Raw genomic sequence first — 20,679 nt, forward strand, 5'->3', positions numbered from 1 at the left:
CTCCGTTGTCTTCCTCACAACTTATTTTCCTGCCGATCGGTGAGTCATCAGCAAATTTGGCAATCTTCCCTTCATCCAAGACATGTTCATAAATTGTAAATAGTTGAGGTCCCAGGTATGATCCCTGTGGCGCACCACTCGTTACATATTGCCAACCTACTGTCTGCTTCCTGTTAGCCAACCAATCTTCTATCCATGCACGTATCTTACACCTATAACATTAACTTCTATTTTCTGCAATAACCTTTGAGGTGGCAATTTATCAAATGCCTTCGGGAAATCTAACTACATCACAATCCTTTTATCCACAGCACATGTTACTTCCTCAAAGATATCAAATAAGCATAAGAGACAGGGATTAATCAAGAACAGTCACGATATCGCTTCTCGGCATTTTGGCTAAGATGAGCGTCAGGTCAGGTGTATCTGGTACGTCTCTCTTGTGGGGACCATGAATTGGATTCAATTTCAATTGTTTTTTGAGAGCAGACAAGAAGCTGGATTATGGGTTTGCCCCTTTCCACACTCTGAGTTCTGGCTTTCTAACTCTGATAAAGTAATAAAAAATAAGAAGTCAGCAAAGTTTTGTTAAGGGGAGGTCATATCCGACCAACGTAGACCATAAGACCATAAGACGTAGGAGCAGAATTAAGCCACTCGGCCCATCAAGTCTGCTCCGCCATTCAATCACGGCAGATATTTTTCTCATTCCCATTATCCTGCCTTCTCCCCATAACCCCTGATTCCCTTATTGATCAAAAACCTATCTATCTCTGTTTTGAAGACACTCAGTGATTTGGCCTCCACAGCCTTCTGCGGCAAGAGTTCCACAGATTCGCCACCCTCTGGCTGAAGAAATTACTCCTCATCTCTGTTTTAAAGGATCGTCCCTTTAGTATGAGTTTCTGTCTTCTAGTTTTTTCTAGTTTTTCCTACAAATGGAAACATTCTTTCCATGTCCACGCTATCCAGGCCATGCAGTATCCTGTAAGTTTCAATAAGATCCTCCCTCATCCTTCTAAACTCCAACGAGTACAGACCCAGAGTGCTCAACCGTTCCTCATACGACAAGCTCTTCATTCCAGGGATCATTCTTATGAACCTCCTCTGGACCCTTTTCAAGGCCAACACATCCTTCCTTAAATACAGGGCCCAAAGCTGCTCACAATACTCAAAATGGGGTCTGACTAGAGCCTTATATAGCCTCAGAAGTACATCCCTGGTCTTGTATTCTAGCCCTCCCGACATGAACATTGCATTTGCCTTCCTAAATGCCGAATGAACCTGCACATTAACGTTAAGAGAATCGTAAACAAGGACTCCCAAGTTCCTTTGTGCTTCTGATTTCCTAAGCATCTTCCCATTTACAAAATAGTCTACCTCCATTTCTCCTTCCAAAGTGCATAACCTCACACTTTTCCACATCGTATTCCATCTGCCACATCTTTGCCCACCCTCCTAGCCTGTCCAAGCCCTTCTCAACCCACCTGCTTCTTCAATACTACCTGCCCCTCTACAGGTCTTTGTATCATCTACAAACTTCGCAATCGTGCCTTCAGTTCCTTCCTCCAGATCATCAATGTATATTGTAAAAAGTTGTGGTCCCAGCACCGACTCCTGGCATGGTGTGTCTGTACGACCACCTGCTGGTTGGAGGTCGTACACATTCCATCTTCGGCATACCACCACAGTCATGAGCTGACAATCATAGCAAGAGTGTTTATAAACATTGGAGTTAGCATCAAAGCAGAGTACTTGGGATGCATTCAAGTATAAAGGGAAAGATAAATAAACAAACTCACTTTATAGCTGTGTCTGAACCATTAAGCTGTCAATCAAAGGCTATTGAAAGGTCTTGCTCTCTGAAATTGTACGGATGCTTAGCGTTTCAACATGGTGTCAGTCCATTAATTGTATGCTAATGCATGCAGACCACTATTTTTCATTTTCCCACCGGTGTTGGGTGGGTAGACCGCAATGGCCGGCAGCAAGGGAGCAGAGAATGGGAACGAGTCAAGCGCCCACCACCAGTCCTGTTTTTCTGTCAATGCTCCATTCTCCGCTCGATCAGAATTCCCGACCACAGCAATGGGGAATGGAGAATCCCAACCAATGTTGGGAAAACGTGGAAGCCTGAGGATTGGGAAAAGTTCGGTATTCAGTAAAGGAGGAAAAAAAGAAATTGCTTAAGGAGGGAAATTAGATGATAAGAGTAACATAAAAAACGACTGTAAAAGCTTCTAAAAGTAGATGAAAAGAAAATGATTAGGGAAGGCCAATGTAGGTCTTGGGGCAGTCACAATGTCGAGGATGACTTGCTTCCATTCAGGAGAGATGGGTTCTGGGGTGGTTGAACAGTCTGATCCTGGAATGCAGACTCTGTCACAGGTTTGGCAGGTGGTGCTTGATAAGGTGGGTGGGCGGGATGCTCTGGATTCTGCGCTCTCCTTCTGCTGTTTACGCTTGGCCTCCTCAAGCTTCATCCCACAACGTTCAAGGTGATTGATGCCTTCGCAGACACTTTTTCTCCAGATTGTGCATTCTAAAGCAAGCAATTCCCATGTGTCAGTGGGGGTGTTGTCTTTATTTAGGGAGGTTTTCATAGTGTCCTTGTAGCATTTCCCATGCCCTCCTGGTGATCACTTGCCATTGCAGAGCTCAGAGTAAAGCACTTGTTTTGGAAGTCTTCTGTCGTGCATGCGGGCAATGTAGACCACCCATCACAGCTGGTTGAGCGTGACCAGTGCTTCGTCACCGGGGATATTGGGAATGGATGCTCACACTGTTATGTATATCCTTCCAGTGGATTTGCAGGATTTTGCAGAGGCAACATTGGCGATATCTCTCCAGGGAATTGAGGTGTCTGCTGTATATTGTCCATTTTCTCATGGATACAGGAGGGTGGGGACTATGGCTGCTCTGTAGATCATGAGCTTGGTGCTGGGTTTGACGTCTCGGTCTTCAAATACTCTACTCCTCAGGTGTCCGAAAACTGCACTGGCGCATTGCAATGTTACAGTTCAAAACAAGAGAATTTATAATAGAGAATAAGGAAATGGAATTGAACGATTATTTTAGTTCTGTCTTCAGGAAGGAGGACACAAATAACTCCCCAGAAAAGGAATCAAGGGTCCAGCGAAAAGGAGGAATTGAAGGAAATTAGTATTACAGGAAAATAGCGTTGGATAAATTAAAGGGACTGAAAACTGATACATCCCCAGGGCCTGATAATCTAGATCCCAGGGTTTCAAAAGAGGTGGCCATGGAAACAGTAGATTCTGTAAATTTTAGAACAGTCCCAGCTTATTAGAGGGTGGCAAATGTAATTCCGCTACTTAAAAAAAGAGGGAAGGTGAAAACAGGGAATTACAGACTGGTAAGCTTAACATCAATAGTAGGGTACATGCTAGAGCCTATTATAAAGCATGAGATAACAGGACACTTAGGAAATATAGATGGGATTAGGCAAAGTCAACTTGAATTTCTGAAAGGGAAATCATATTTGACAAACCTGTAGAAGTCAATATTTTTCCTGTTTCTTGACTGTGATAGAAAGACTCAACAAAGTTAGTTCCTACAAAATAAGTGGTCTTTATTTGCAAAAAGACTGCATGCAATATTGGCTGCAACTTGAGTTCAGAGAGCAGTTGTTACAAACTGCTAATTCCTCCTCAAGTCCGCGCTTACACAGAAAATCAGTTCAGTACATTATCATTATCAGGATTGTGTGACTACAGTTTACTCAGGAATTCGGACAGAGGTAGAAACATAAGCAATGTCATAAAACAGGCACAACCTGCTGACCTCCCAGGACTCTTTGTCTCATCACTCATACCATTATCTTGTCCTTTGATAGAACAATAAAAGGTCAGTGACTCCTTCATCCCTGACCTTATCTTGTCTTACTCATACAGCCCTGGGTCATGAGGAGTTAACCTTATCAGAATTTACAGAGGTCAGGCATTTTGGAATAGCTTTGTCAGCTTTTCTTACATTGTGCGAAGTAGTTGACCAGTTTTCCCATCTTGCCATTACCTAATTCGTACAACATCACAAACCGACTAGAGCTTTTGATGCAATTCGTAGAATAGCCCTTCTGAAGGGCAACTAGGGATGGGCAATAAATGATGGCCTAGCCAGCGATGCCCACATCTTGGAAATTAAATTTTTAAAATAGATATGGGTGAACCAGTGGACCTGGTGCATTTGGATTTTCGGAAAGCTTTTGAAAAAGTCCCACATAGGAGGTTAGTGTGCAAAATTCAATCCCACAGTATTGGGAATCATCTATTGACATGGATTGAGAATTGTTTAACAGACAGTAGAGTAGGAATAAATGGGTCTTTTTTGAAGTGGCAGCGGTGACTAGTGTAGTTTCGCAGAGATCCCAGCAATTCGGAACATACATCAATGATTTGGATGAGGGAACCAAAAGTAATATTTCCTAGTTTGCTGATGACATAAAACGTGGTGGGATGTTGAGTGTTGAGTGTTGAAGATGAGGCTTCAAGGTGATTCAGAAAAGTTGAGTGAGGAGGCAAATACATTGCAGATGCAGCTTAATGTTGTGTAATTTCAATGAGCAATTGGATAGAGTTTTTGTGGCCAAAGGGAGAATGTGATTTGGGGATCAGGGTACTGAACTTGATGATCAGTCATGATCAGAATGAATGGCGGAGCAGGCTCAAAGGGCCGAATGGACTCCCTGCTTCTATTTTTTACATATTTTCCAAGTAACTTTGGACAGAGAAACAGAATGGCAGAGTATTATTTAAATGATAGATTGGGAAATATTGATACACAAAGGGACCTGGGTGTCCTTGTACACCAGACACTGAAACCAAGCATGCAGGTAAAGCAAGCCGTTCGGAAGGCAACTAGTATGTCAGCCTTCATTGCAAGAGAATTTGAATAAAGGAAGAAGGATGTCTTACTGCAGCTGTACCAGGCCTTGGTGAGACCACACCGGGAGTAGTGTGTGCAGTTTTGGGGTGCGATTCACCGAGCCCCGCGCAGGGCCGGAGAATCGCCGCAACTGTGCCACGACACCCCGACGTCGGCGCACGATTCTCTGATGTGTAGAGAATCGGCGCCATTTGCGCCAGCGCGTTTGACACGGCGCCGGCTGCGGGCCGCTGGAATCTGCGGCCCTGCCGATTCTCCGGCCCGGATGGGCCGAGCTGCCGCACGGATACGGCAGGCCCCGCCGGTGCCGTTCACCCCTGGTCGCTGCCGGCGGGAACTCTGCGCGAAAGGTCGGGGGGGGGGCCGCCTGCGGGGTGGGGAAAAGCGCTCCTTCACCGGGGGGGGGGCTGACGGGATCTGGCCTGCGATCGGGGCCCACCGATCAGCGGGCTGGCCTCCCCCCCAGGCCTACTTTGTTGCGTGGCCGGCCGCTGAACCCCGACGCCATGTTGAGTCGGGGCAGGCGCGCTGAAGAAGTCCCCCATGCATGCGCAGGTTGGCGTGGCCCATTTGGTGCCGGGAAGGGAGGCTGGAGCGGCGTGAACCGCTCCAGCACCGTGCTGGCCCCTTTTCGCACCGTCGTGAAACTGCAATATATTTGGTGTCCATTTTGGAGAATCTTGGTCTCCTCATCTGTGATGAATATCACATTCGCAGCAGAATTTGGTTTAAAATAAGGCATTAATACAAAAAGCATTTTAATTCAAAGTGGAATAAAACCACTTTAGCTAAAGGTCATGTAGAGGTTACGACCTGCTGGGGGAAACTCGGAGCTGGTTTCAAGAAGCATTAATACAAACAATTACAGGATAAGAAAGACCTTCCTTAAAACACCATAAATTCTTTGGGATCACTCCCCTGAACCTATCTGTATTCAAACCATGAGGACAAGGAATTTGTAAGATAAATAAGCACACAAATTATTTCCTAACTATACCTCTTGACACTTAGAATAACACCCTCACAAGAAGTGTCTGATTTAGTATCTAAAGAACATGACAACACTGAAAAACGACAGGCCTCTGTACGAGTCCCTTTTGCCAATATATCTTAAGACTACTGACATTTACACAGTCACTACAATCATTAAAATATGTATTGATCATAATACATCCAATTAGCCATTTGGCTATAGGTAATTAACCAACAATAAGTGACAAGATAACAGATGCAGTCCTTGACTGATAAGAGAATTTTATGTACATAAAAAGAGGGGCATTTTAGCAGAGAGGTACCTTCTCTCCCCTGCAGGCGTGTGGATCAAAGCTCTGTTCTTCAAGCTTGCCTCATCAAACAAAGACCATCATGGTTATATAAGTATGTTTTTGTTTAACTTCTTAGAAATGTATTAGAAATTGATGAGAGATACTTTAGGATTTTCCATGTTTCAGATATCTCATTTTCTTGAGATAAGTTAGCAGATAACATAGGACTGTTAACAATTTTATATTATTAACAGATAACTAAAGACTGGTAATTGATTTATATTTTTAACTCTGCAATTCTGTATGTATCTATAGGGAGTATTTTTACAATAAAAATACTTTGATTAAAATTATACTGTGTAAGAATTACTCTCAAAGTCTAAACTCCTGGACACTCATTTAGGAAGCCTTAAATGACTAGGACCCACGGCAATAGAGGTAACAATTTAGTTATGAGTGACACATCTGAACTTTCCCCATAAAAAGTAACTGAAATCCTGTTTAACCGTCTGAGATGCGGAAAAACATTCTCCCTTCGTGAGATCTATTTTGAGTCTCAGCAGAGAAACGGATTTCCGTCTTTTGATGGGTTAACCTAGAGCATAGGTTATTAATAAAGTATTATCAGGTCCGGAATAACCTAAATCCTTCACACGTCAAAGAAATGAAATACTTGTCACAGAGGGGGTGCATTGAAGGTTCACCAGTTTGATTCCTGGGGTGGCAGGATTGTTGTATGAGGAGAGATTGTGTTGACTGTGCCTGTATTCACTGGAGTTCAGAAGAATGTGAGGGGGTCTAATTGAAATGTATAACATTCTGACAGGGCTGTACAGACTGGAAGCAGGGATGTTGTTTTCTCTGGCTGGGGGGGGGGGGGGGGGGGGGGGGGCTTAGAACAATGGGTCACAGTCTCAGGATGCTAGGTGGTTTACGACCCAGGTGAGATGAAATTTCTTCACTCAAAAGGTGGTGAACCTGTGCAATTCTCCACCGCATAAGTCTGTGGAGGCCAAATCACTGAATATTTATTTAAGAAGGAAATAGATAGATTTCTAAACTCTAAAAGTGTCAAGGGGTATGGGGAGAATGCTCAGTTATGGCATTGAGATCGACGATCAGCCATGATCATGTTAAATGGCAGACGTACACGAAGGGATGAATGGCCTACTCCTGCTCCATATTTTATGTGTATGATAGTATGAGCAAGAATTCAGTGAGTTCATTTAATGCCACCCATTCATCATCTCATTGCCTTTTCTCTCATCACAACCTTAGGACACAGGCCGTCAAGAAGAATTTACAGTTTGTTTGGAGGAAAAATGATGCCCGTTCAGGGACTCAATCCTGGTTCAATTCCAGGTATGTAATGGACTGTATTCCTAATCTACTGCTCACTGTGAAACAATGCACAACACAGCAAGTCTTTATCCTGAACAAACCCAGATAGATGCAATACTCTCCGGGAGTCAGTGTTGGCCCCTTGCTTAACAGGCCTGGTGTAAAAGCAGAATTTCAAAATCTGTGAATGATATGAAACAAGGAACATTGGGCACAGTTTAACTAAATGGAAACAAAATCCCATAGCTGGCGCGTTTAGCTGCATGTTTCCTGGTGCTCACGTCAAGAGACACAAGGCTTTAAAACTATGGGTTTCATAAGAGGCCTCAATGGGAGCACACGGCCGAGACCGCACACAGATCCGTTCTGTACACGAAGGAGCTCCGCTCACTGTAACTCTTCAGTGCCGGCATCTCAATCTCTGAAGCCCATGAAGCGACCCCCGACCCCCTCAAGCTCCAGTGCACGATGGGTCCCTGGCTGCCCCTGAACCCAACACCTGCGCAGGGCACCGACAGTCCGCTTGCACCCCAGCCCGCTAAAATGCCAATCTGACACCCTGGCAGTGCCATCTGGTACCCTCGGTGGTGCTAGGCTGGCACCCCGATAACATTGTCAGTGCCAGAGTGCCCAGGTGGCACCACCCATGCCAGAATACCATCCTGTACAAACAGCATTTACCTGGGAGCTTCCAAACTCCACGAGTGCCGTTCCGTCCCCGTTTGTGATGTACCGAAAGGCGCTCGCCCAAGATGTTCAAGGCGAAGGAGATAGACCCCAGTGCCTCGGGCAACTCAGGAATCTTCACACCAAAGTGAAACTAGCTGTCTCGCTTTAATATGTAAATGGGTTCAAAAGTGATCTCGCGAGGCATTGCGAGCCGGGTAGATCCGAGGAGCGAGGTCTCCCAGCTTCTATTGGCAACGCTGCGCCATGTTATAATTTCAAGAAAGAATTAGATATAACTCTTGGAGCTAAAGGGATCAAGGGATATGGTGGGATGGCGGGATCATGACATTGAACTTGATGATCAGCCATGCTCATAATGAATGGCAGAACAGGCTTGAAGGGCCAAATGGCCTCCTCCTGGTGTACCCAATTATTTTTTTCCAAGGGGCAATTTAGCGTGGCCAATCCACCTATTTACGCATCTTTGTGTTGTGAGGACCTATCCAAACATGGGGAGAATGTGCAAACTGCACACGGATAGTGACCCAGAGCCGGATCGAACCTGGGACCTCAGCGACGCGAGGCAGCAATGCTAACCACTGCACCATCATGCTGCCCTATTTTTCAGTCTTAACTAGACACAGGGGAGGTGCCAGAGGACTGGAGGAATACAAATGTGGTTCCATTATTTAAAAAGGGTACAAAGTAAATGCCAAACTATTATAGACTGGTTAGTCTTACCTCTCTGGTGGGCAGTTATTGGAGTCAATCCTGAGAGGTCAGATAAACTGTCACATAGAAAGGCATGGACTAGTCAGTGATAGCATGGCTTTGTTAAGGAAAGGTCATGCCTTACAAATGTAATTGATATCTTTGAGGAAGTGACAAGGAGCATCAATGTAATGGCACAAAAGAAAATGCTGGGAAATCTCAGCAGGTCTGGCAGCATCTGTAGGGAGAGAAAAGAGCCAATGTTTTGAGCCTGATGATTCTGTCAAAGCTAACAGACAGAGAAAGTGGGAAATATTTATACTGTGGAGTGAGAATGAAAGATGTCATAGCCACAGAAACCCAGGGAAACAGGGTGCTAATGGCCATTGATACCAAGGAAAAAGAGTGTTAATGGCAGTCCCCAGAGAGAACAAAAGGTCTGAGGCCAAACAGCAGAGAAACTAACATCAGAGGCTAAACTGTGACAGATGGAGATGTGGGGGGAGGCGAAGCAAAGGGAAGAAGGGGTAAGGAAAGGTGGATAAGATTGGGGGGGTTATATATATTAAGAAAGACAAGAAAGAAATAGTAAGAGACAGTTGAAATGAAATGGGATGGAAACAAATGGGACTCGGTGGGGTGGAGCTGAAGTTGTTCAATGTAGTGGCTGACTCATCAAAAAAGTAGAAGCCCATAAGACAAGGGTAATGTGGGGAATTGGATACAAAGTTGGCTTAGTAACAGAAAGCAAAGGGTAATAGTCAATAGCTGCCCTTGCGAATGGATAGCTGTCTCAAGTGGTGTTCCACAGGCCTCACTGCTGGTTATTTTATATATTAACGATTTGGACATGATTGGGGGGCATGATTGGGAAATTTGCAGATGACACAAAAATTGGTTGTATAGTGATTACCCAATTTTTTTTTTTCCAATTAAGGGGCAATTTAGCGTGGCCAATCTACCTAATGTGCACATTTTTGGGTTGTGGGGGCGAAACCCACGCAGACACGGGGAGAATGTGCAAACTCCACACGGACAGTGACCCAGAGCTGGGATCGAACCTGGGACCTCAGCGCCGTGAGGCGGTTGTGCTAACCACTAGGCCACCGTACTGCCCCATTGGTTGTATAGTGGATGTTGACTGTAGAGGATAGCTGTTAGCTCCAAAATGATACAGATGGGTTGGTGGAGTGGGTAGGAAAGTGGCAAATGGAGGACAACTCTCATAAGTGTGAGGTCAAACAGTAAAAGGGAATCCACAATAAATGTGAATATACTGAAAGGTAGTTGAAATGAGAGTGATTAGCACTACTGTCTCAAAGTGCCAGGGACCCACCTTGGGTGACTGTCTCTGTGGAGTTTGTATGTTCTCCCCGTGTCTGCGTGGGTTTTCCCCGGGTGCTCTGGTTGCTGCCACAGTCCAAAGATGGTAGGTTAGTGGTGTAAATGGTATCCAAAGGTTAGGTGGGGTTACACACATAGGGTGGGGGCGTTAGCCTAGGTGGGGGGCTCTTTCGGAAGTTCAGTGCCGACGCAATGGGCTGAATGGCCTCCTTCTGCATGGTAGGGATTCTATGATTCTATTCTATGATCTTGGCGTGCAAGTACACAGGTCCCTAAAGGTAGCAGTACAGTAGATAAGGTTGTAAAGAAGGTATATGGAATGCTCTGCTCCATTGGCAGAGCTATAATAGGGATATAATGATGGAATTGTATAAGACACTGGTGAGGACATAACTGGAGTATTGTGTGCAGTTCTGGTCACCACATTAAGGAAGGAGAGTAATTGCTCTGGAGAGAGTGGAGAGAACAATTATAAGAGTATTGCCAGAGGGCAGCACGGTGGCCTAGTGGTTAGCACAACCGCCTCACGGCGCTGAGGTCCCAGGTTCGATCCCGGCTCTGGGTCACTGTCCATGTGGAGTTTGCACGTTCTCCCCGTGTCTGCGTGGGTTTCGCCCCCACAACCCAAAAATGTGCAGAGTAGGTGGATTGGCCACGCTAAATTGCCCCTTAATTGGAAAAAATAATTGGCTAATCTAAATTTAAAAAAAAAAAATAAGAGTATTGCCAGGACTGGAGAATTGTAGCCACCAGGAAGGATTGGAGAGGTCAGGTTTGTTTTCCTTGGAACAGAGAAGGCTGGCGGGTGACATGATTGAGGTAAAGAAAATTGTGAGGTGTAGAGATAGAATAGACAGGAGGAACATATTTCCCTTGGCAGAGAGTTAAAAAAACAGGGATCATAGATTCAAGCTAAGTGGCAGAAGGATTATAAGGGACATGAGGAAAATCTTTTTTACACAGAGGATGGTGGGTGTTTGGAATTCGCTGCCTGAGTCGATGGTGGAGGCAGAGACCCTAAACTCTTTTAAAAAGCACCTGGATCTGTACTTTAAAATGCTGTAAGATGCAGGGTTATGAGCCATGTGCAGGAAGGTGGGATTAGAAAGGGCACCTGTGTGTCTTTGGGTCGGCATGGACAAGATGGGCTGAATGGCCCCCTTCTGTGCTGTAATTTCTATAGCTTAACCTTTGCATTAACCATCTCCTCCGAATTTTGGTGTCATTTGAAAATGTTAAAATTATTGGCGGGATTCTGCAGGGTTCCAGCCACATGTTTCTTGGCAGCGGGGGGCAGCGCGCTGTTCGCTGGTTGGGGGATTCTCTGACCCGCTGCTGTGTTAATGGACATTTCCACTGACGCCCCACGCTGCCGCCAGGAGTTATCTGCTGGCAGGACTAGGCAATCACTTTACCAGTGAACGGCCAGAGAATTCCGCCCTGTTTTCGATTCCAAAATCCAAATTGTTCGTGTAAATTGCAAACAGCGGTGGTCCCAGCACAGATCCTCATGGAAGACCACATGCCACCTCTGCCAGTCGATTAACTTCCTTTTACTCACATTCACCGCTTTCTACGTTGAAGCAAAGTAGCAATCCACATTCTGCTGCTTATCCATTCATCTATTATCGGAACCTAATGAAGGCCTTTTGAAAATTAGATCAATTGTTTTATAAATTCTTTCATAGGATGTGGGAATCACTGGCTAAGCCAGAATTTTTAATGCCTTGAGTAGGTGGTGGTGGTGAGCCGCTTTCTTGAACCGCAGCGGTCCAACTGGTGCACGTACACCTACAGTGCTGTTCAGAAGAAATTCCAGGATTTTGCCTCAGTGACAGTGCAGGAACAGCAATATAGTTCCAAATCAGTCAGGTTGAGAGGGGAATCTCCAGGTGGTGGTGTTCACCTGCATCTGCTCCCTTTGTCCCTCTCAGTGGTAGAGATCGCAGTTTCGAAGGATCCTGGATGAATTCCTGCAATGCATCTTGTAGATAGTACACACTGCTGCCACTGTGCATCGGTGGATGGTGTGCCAATCAGGTGGGCTGCGTTGCCCTGAATGGTGTCAAGCTTCCAGCCAAGTGGAGACTATTCCATCATAATCCTGAATCTTGGAAATGCTGGACAGGCTTTAGTGTCTCAGGGGGTGAGTTACTTGCTCTTGTGGCCTCCCCTTGTAGCCACAGTATTTATATGGTTAGTGCGGTTCACCTTCTGATCAATAGTAACCCTGGAATAGTAGATGATCTGGCGATGGTAATGTCATTGAATGTCAAAGGGAGATAGTTGTAGTCTCTCTCATTGGAGATGGTCACTGCCTGACACTTGTGCAGTACAAATGTTACTTGCTAACTATCAACCCACCTGAATACTGTCCATGGCTTGCTGCTTCTGGGCACAAACGCTTCTGCATCTGAGGAGTAGCGAATGGTGCTGAACATTGTACAATCATCAGTGGACATCCCCACTTTTGACCTTATGATGGAGGACAGGTCATTTATGAAGCAGCTGAAGATGGTTAGGCCTGGGACACTACCCGGAAGAACTCCTGGAATAATGTCCTGGAACTTAGATGATTGTGCTGCACAGTGCCAGAGTGGTTAGCACTGCGGCCTCAAAGCGGCAGGGACCCAGGTTCAATTCTGGCTTTGGTGGACTGTCTGTGTGGCGTTTACATGTTCTCCCTGTGGGTTTCCTCCCGGTGCTCCAGTTTCTTCCCTCAGTGCAGGTTATAGATTGGCCATGCTAAATTGCCCCTTAGTGTACAAGATGTGCAGGTTAGGTGGGTTGCCCATGGGTTATGGGGATAGAATGGGGAGTGAGCCGAGGTAGGTTGGTGCAGTCTCGCTCAGCCAAATGGCCTCCTTCTTCACTGTAGGGATTCTATGAATTCTATGAACCTCCATCAAGCACCACCATCTTCCTTTGTGCTAGGTATGACTTCAACCAATGGAGTTATTGACTCAGCTATGAGTACCATTGACTTCAGTTGGGCTCCTTGATGCCAAGATGTGTCAAATGCTGCATTGATATTAAGGGTTCTCACCTTACTTCAATGTTCACCTCTTTTGCAGGGCCAAGGAGAAAAATAATGAACCACTGGTCTTCTCCTATTTCTGGGCCACTTAGCCCCTGACTACCCTTCAATCCCTTCCCCCACCCAAATCATGCATGTTTTTTTCCCTTTGAAGATTGACCAATCAATTATCTTTCATTGAGCATGAAGAGACCTAAAAACCAGTGTAGGGGCTTGGATGGTGGATAGTCAGAAGCTTTTCCCAGGGTGAAAGGGTCAATTACTAGGGGATATACATTTAAGTTGCGAGAGGCAAAGTTTAGAGGAGATGTGCGAGGGATGTTTTTAACACAGAGGGTAGTGGGTGCCTGGAACTCTCTGCCGGATGAGGTGGTGGAAGCCGGTACAATAGTGACGTTTAAGAGACGTCTTGACAAATACATGAATAGGATGGGAATAGAGGGATACGGACCCCAAAAGTGTAGAAGATTTTAGTTTAGATGGGCAACATGTTCGGCGCAGGCTTGGAGGGCCGAATGGCCTGTTCCTGTGCTGTACTTTTCTTTGTTCTTTGTTCAGAGGATGTGGGAGTAGAAGTAGGTGATTCAGCTCATCGGGTCTGCTCTGCCATTCAATGAAAGCTTAACTCATAGCGTCCATACATTTCAAATGTTTACAATTTTATTCATCCATTATTGATACCATGCGAGTGTGGCTCAGTTTTTACGAAGAGTATTTTTTTAACAAGTGTTTCTAAGCAACCAATTGGGCTGAAAATTAACAGAATGTAAAGAGACAAATTCAAATCAGGAAATTTAGAATTGAAACCAAATGCAGCTTTCAAAATTTGAGGATAAAGAACAGACCTGTTGTATTTGGTCCTTTCTACCTTACAAAGGAATCCATAAAACACTTTGACTTGTCCAAATCAGAAGCTTTTATTGAGTCGCATGTGGTAAGATAGCAATCTGATACAGAGCACATTATCATGGAGTCTGCTTATTCCTCCTCTGGAATCTGCACCTAGCACCGACCAGTCGCTTGTATGTCTTATTACCCTCTCAATCTTCTTCTCAAGATGGCCGGATGTGTCTCTCCTTACAGGGGAGTCCCTGGTCACATGACCTTGGTCTAGCGACCGCTTGGTGTGTTTTCACCGCCACCTGTTGGTTGGAGGTCACACACCATCCATCTATGATATAGCCCACAGGCATATCACCACAAGACCCAGCATAAACATTAAGCCTTGAAATAAAAGTGAACCAATTGTATCTAAAGGAAAACACCCTTTCGAGTTTACATGGCAGCAAATGTATCAATAGCATAAAAAGATGAATTCATTGTTAATCTTAAAATCGGTAAATCAACTGTCAGCAAGCCGTTTAGCATCATTGCTGAAATCTGTCAACCTTTCAGGAACAATTGGAAGCAGTTAAGAGGAGGTTTACTAGATTGAGACCTGGGATGAGCGGGTTGTCTTATGAGCAACGGTTGGATAGACTGAATTTATTTCTACTGGAGTTTAGAAGAGTGAGGGGTGATTCGATTGAAGTGAATAAGATCACTTAGGGGTCGCCCTTGTCAGACAGAGATGAGGAGAAATTTCTTCTCTCAGAGGGTTGTGCGACATTGGAACGCTCTGCCTCAGAAGGTTCTGGAAGCTAAGTAATTGACAATTTTTAAGGCAGAGACAGATAGATTCTTGTCAGGCAATCAAAGGTTATTGGGGGTAGATGGGGAATGTGATACTTGAAACACCAACCTATCAAGCATGATTATATGGAATGGCATAGCTGGCTTGAGGGGCCAAATGGCCTACTTCTGCACTTATTTCATCTATTCAGATGGATCCTGTGATGCAAGGCCAGTGCTAATTCCCCATTCCGAATTGTCCTTGGGAAGGTGATGGTGAACTACTTTCTTGAACCACTGCAGTTCATGGGTGTTGGGACACCGACGGGACTGTTCCGCAGCTGCCTGATACAACTGAGTGGCTTGCTCGGCCAGTTAAGAGTCAACCAAATTTCTGCTGGTCTGTGGGCATCTGAAGGCCAGAGTGGGTATGATTTCCTTCCGTGAAGGGCATTAGTGAATCACATACCCTTTCAAGATCATCATTACTCAGAGTAACTTATGACTTACTGAATTTTAAACCTCCCAGCGGCCTTGGTGGAACTTGAACCCATGCCTTTAGAGAATTCCTCTGAGCCTCTGGATTTCTAGTCCAGTAACATTACCGTTCCCACACAATGTTTCATTTTGTTTTTCTTTTTGGGAGCCTTATTTCATTAGCTTTGCTGATCTTCACAGCAAAAATTAATATCCAATATCTTGTCAACCACGATCCTTTACAATTTCCTTTGGCTGTTTGATATTTAAGAATGCGCTCGTGCTGAGACACCTACTTTGAGGTAATTGGACACCGCTTAGACACTTTTACCGTGATTCGTTCTTTGAAATAATTAGGAATCTACGTTTAAGACTTTGGACAGCATTAAGAGAAAGCATTGCTTGGCGAGGGCCCCTCCCTACAGCACGGCTACTAACACCTTTGCTTTCTTCAAAGTGCCGTCACTGATCAGCAGACATTGACCTCCTGGGGAGCTCCTATTATGTGGGAGGGGACCTTTAACCCGGTGGAACGTGATGAATTCTACAGGAAAAAGAAGGCAGTGATTGGCCTGACTGTTTTTGCCATTGGACGGTAAGATAGAAAGAGAGATGAACTGTCAGATTTGCATTTCCAGCATTCTCTAATTTGTCCAATGTGAATGCTCACTGCATGGATTCATATTTAACCCACATTCCTACATCAATCCCAACATTAATCCCACTCATCTCCCCCCCCCCCCCCCCCCCTCCCCCACGCTGTCTTAAACTCTAACAAAGCCCATTGCCCGTCTCTCTCCTCCCATAGCCCTGTCTCAATCCCAAGATGTGGAGATGCCAGCTTTGGACTGGGGTGAGCACAGTGAGAAGTCTTCCAACACCCGGTTAAAGTCCAACAGGTTTGTTTCAAATCACTAGCTTTCGGAGCACTGCTACTTCCTCAGGTGAATGAAGAGGTATGTTCCAGGGACATATATATAGACAAATTCAAAGATGCCAGACAATGCTTGGAATGCGAGCATTTGCAGGTAATCAAGTCTTTACAGATCCAGAGATAGGGGTAACCCCAGGTTAAAGAGGTGTGAATTATCTCAAACCAGGACAGTTGGTAGGATTTTGCAAGCCCAGGCCAGGTGGTGGGGGGTGAATGTAATGTGACATGGATCCCAGGTCCCGGTTGAGGCAGCACTCATGTGTGCAGAACTTGGCTATAAATTTATGCTCGGCAATTCTGCGTTGTTGCGCGTCCTGAAGGCCGCCTCAGAGAACGCTTAGCCGGAGATCAGAGGCTGAATGCCCTTGACTGCTGAAGTGTTCCCCGAGTGGAAGGGAACATTCCTGCCTGGTGATTGTTGTGCGATGCCCGTTCATTCGTTGTCACAGCGTCTGCATGGTCTCGCCAATGTACCACGCTTCGGGACTTCCTTTCCTGCAGCGTATAAGGTAGACAACATTGGCCGAGTCTTCTCAGAACTTCAGAACAGCGACTACGACACCACACAACCCTGCCATGGCAGTCTCTGTAAGATGTGCCAGATCATCGACATGGATACCACCATTACACGTGAGAACACCACCCACCAGGTATGCGGTACATACTCGTGCGACTCGGCCAACGTTGTCTACCTCATACGCTGCAGGAAAGGATGTCCCGAAGCGTGGTACATTGGCGAGACCATACAGGTGCTGTGACAACGAATGAATGGGCATCGCGCAACAATCACCAGGCAGGAATGTTCCCTTCCAGTCGGAGAACCCTTCAGCAGTCAAGGGCATTCAGCCTCTGATCTCCGGGTAAGCGTTCTCCAAGGCGGTCTTCAGGACAGACGACAACGCAGAATTGCCGAGCAGAAATTTACAGCCAAGTTCCACACACATGAGTGCGGCCTCAACCAGGACCTCGGATTCATGTCGCATTACATTCACCCCCCCCCCCCCCCCAAACCTGGGGTTACCCCTATCTCTGGATCTGTAAAGACTTGATTACCTGCAAATGCTTGCATTCTAGGCATTGTCTGGTATCTTTGAATTTGTCTATATATATGTTCCTGGTACATACCTCTTCATTCACCTGAGGAACGAGCAGTGCTCCGAAAGCTGGTGTTTGAAACAAAACTGTTGGGCTTCAACCTGGTGTCGTAAGACTTCTTACTGTGCTCAATCCCAAGCAAATCCAACAACCGCACTCTCTCCCCATAGCCCTCTCAATCCCAAGGGAATTCAAGAACACCACCCTCTCCCCATAGCCCTGTCTCGATCCCAAGCGAATCCAACAACCCCACTCTCTCTCCATAGCCATGTCAATCCCAAACAAATCCACTGGCCCACTCTCTCCCCATAGCCGTGTATCAATCCCAAATTAATCCCACCGCCCCACTCTCTCCCCAGAGCCCTGTCTCAATCCCAAACTAATCCCACTGCTCCACTGTCTCCCCATAGCCCCGTATCAATTCCAAATTAATCCCACTGCCCCACTCTCTCTCACATAGCCCTGTCTCAATCTCAAACTAATCCCATTGCTCCACTGTCTCCCCATAGCCCCGTATCAATTCCAAATTAATCCCACTGCCCCACTCTCTCTCACATAGCCCTGTCTCAATCCCAAACTAATCCCACTGCTCCACTGTCTCTCCATATCCCCGTATCAATTCCAAACTAATCCCACTATCCTGCTCTCTCTATCCCAATCCCAAACTAATCCCAATGTTACACCCTCTCCTGATATCTTCCTTTTTTGCAAATATTTATCCAGTTCTCCTTTGATAGGAGAAATCATCTTTCCCTGCGGCAAATCTCCTGACCTCACTCTTCCTGAGTGTGAATTTGAAATTGATTTCCCGGTGTCAACAACATTTTGTAAAATGAACAGTTGTCTGTGTTCGAATGGCCTATTGAATGAAAGTAAGTTCACTGACATTCATTGTCTTTTTCATCAGGTACCTTGACAGGTATCTGAAGGACTTCCTGGAGTCGGCGGAACAGCACTTCATGAAGGGGCACCGGGTCATCTACTATGTGATGGTGGACATTGCCAGCAAGGTGCCAGTCCTGCAGTTGTCTCCTGGGCGGAACTTGGCCGTGATCGAGGTCCCGAGGCAATCCCGCTGGCAGGACATCAGCATGATGCGGATGCAGCAAATCAGCGATCTCATCCAGGACCAGATCCGCTTCGAGGTCACCTACCTCTTCTGCTTCGACGTCGACCAGGTGTTTGTGGGGCGCTTCGGGGTGGAGGCTTTGGCAGACTCAGTGGCTCAGATCCATTCTGCCTTCTTCGCCTCCAACCGAAACAAATTCACCTATGAGCGCAGTCCGAAATCGGCTGCTTACATCCCGCTGGATGAGGGAGATTTCTATTACCACGCGGCTGTTTTCGGAGGGAGACCAGATCTTGTTTTAAACCTGACCAGGACCTGCCTGGAGGGGATCATCAGAGACAAAAGTAATAAGGTCGAGGCGATCTGGCATGATGAGAGCCATTTAAACCGTTACTTTCTGGATCACAAACCCGCCAAGCTCTTATCGCCTGAGTATTGCTGGGACCTGAAGCCGGCCAAGCATATCAGATATGTCAGGCTGAAGTGGTTGCCCAAAGACTATAAAAAATTACGTGACAACTGAGTGAGAGAGGAGTCCTCCTAAATCTTTCCTATTGTTGGACTTTCTTTGTTACACTGGGACCATCTCCTATTCAAAGCCAAACAACGTCCATCCAAATCTTTGAACACAATTGTACACAGAGTTGGCAGCATTTAATGCTGATTAGAGGGGGGAGGGATAACTGATTGAATTCACTCAATTCAGAGATCATTCAATATCGTGCCCCAGCCTGTGCCTCTGGGACTGCGCCCCAAATGGAGTCTTCCTCCATCCCACATCCCCGGTCAGTGTTCAAAAACAGCCCCCACCAGCCATCCACCCCCCCCCCCACCCCGCCAACCTCAACAAATAATTCCTGAAAATTGCCCAAAAAGATGCATTCTCAAGAGGTGGTTCAGAGAAGGCGCGCATTTAAGATGTGAGAAAATGAATCAATAATTCTTACCGAGAGAAAAATTAGAATGAAGACTCTCTTCCATAAACCATCCCTGAAGCCTCATCCGTAACTTGCTCAATAAGTGATGGTTGTTGGAAAGATGATTATTAATGATTGCGAGGAGACTGGAGTCAGTAGCATGGTCTCAAGAGACTTCATTTATGCTGAAAGTTGTTGGTCTTAATCGTGGTTTAAAAAAAAACATGACGAACTTTTCTACATCGCTAGGACTTTAAAAAAAAACGGTAAACTTTAGGAACTCGGAAACTCTTGTCATAGTCGGGCACTTCCTGCATCTCTGTTTTTGCAAAGCTCATTAATAATCACACCCTTCCTGCTATTTGCCAAATTGTAGAGCTGAATGTGAGGGTTGCACGAGGGTTTTTTTTAAAATTCCTTTCAGGGTTAAAATATAAATTTAGTGGATATTTACCAACTGCACTTTCTCCCAGGTTGACAGAAATGAATCGGAGAATTGACAGATACCGAGCTCTGCACTTCGCCCATTCCAAGGCGCTCCAGAAAAGCCGCAATGGTTTCTCTGGAAATTTATTTTTAAATTGCAAACGGTCGCAGTTTTCGGATTTGTGCCACAGTGGAAAGAGCGTGTCCAGTTCCCGCCTTCAGAACGGTCTCCGCCTCACCGCCCAGCGCTGAGGGCTGTCAGCCCCCCAGGAATAGCCCACAGTCTCCAGCAATTGGAGCTCGATCTCGAGGACACGGCTGTGTGAAACCCTGGAGAAAAATCATCGGGACAATCAAAGAAACCTTGTGTTTTTTTCTGTCATTTTCTTTCAACATTTCTCTATTTAACCAAATATTTTTTTTAAAAATGCTGTTTGGTTGAGGGCCAATTAACATCAAATTGGGTATGGAGTCCTCTGCTGCTTTCTAAATAGCATAGTGCGTCACAAGGATGGATGTCTAGCTGCTGTAGGAGGCCACACATCTCTGTGTAATAAATTGATGCACTATCGATTATGACCAGATGAGAGTAGAATGTAATTGAGGCTTTATTACACAGATATGTGCGGCCTCCTACAGCAGCTGACAAAATGGCTGCTGTACTGGGTGCATACACATTTATACTCCGCCGACTGGGCGGAGCCAGCAGGCAGGGATCTACCCCCGTACCTGTAGTACAGGGGCCTTACCGTAAAACCCATATGTACAATATAATACAACAGCGGTGACTACCACACTGGCCGACTAATGGAAGACATTTAACCACAGTCGGCCACCCTTCCTGTCCCAGTTTACAATCCTCCCCTCCGAAGGAAGCA

The 20,679-nt window shown here is 45.7% G+C and overlaps 1 protein-coding gene across 1 annotated transcript in view; it reads left to right on the forward strand.

Moving 5' to 3' along the window:
• Positions 1 to 18,981, forward strand: part of LOC119976141 (N-acetyllactosaminide alpha-1,3-galactosyltransferase-like) — a 57,191-nt gene extending 38,210 nt beyond the window's left edge. The window contains exons 3-5 of the mRNA XM_038816336.1: positions 7,449 to 7,532; positions 15,818 to 15,955; positions 18,297 to 18,981. Coding sequence (XP_038672264.1) covers positions 7,449 to 7,532; positions 15,818 to 15,955; positions 18,297 to 18,981 — 907 coding nt within the window. The remainder of the gene's footprint in view (positions 1 to 7,448; positions 7,533 to 15,817; positions 15,956 to 18,296) is intronic.
• Positions 18,982 to 20,679: the final 1,698 nt, after the last annotated feature.

This window comes from Scyliorhinus canicula, chromosome 13 (assembly GCF_902713615.1).
Source record: "Scyliorhinus canicula chromosome 13, sScyCan1.1, whole genome shotgun sequence".
In the NCBI taxonomy this organism is placed as follows: domain Eukaryota; kingdom Metazoa; phylum Chordata; class Chondrichthyes; order Carcharhiniformes; family Scyliorhinidae; genus Scyliorhinus; species Scyliorhinus canicula.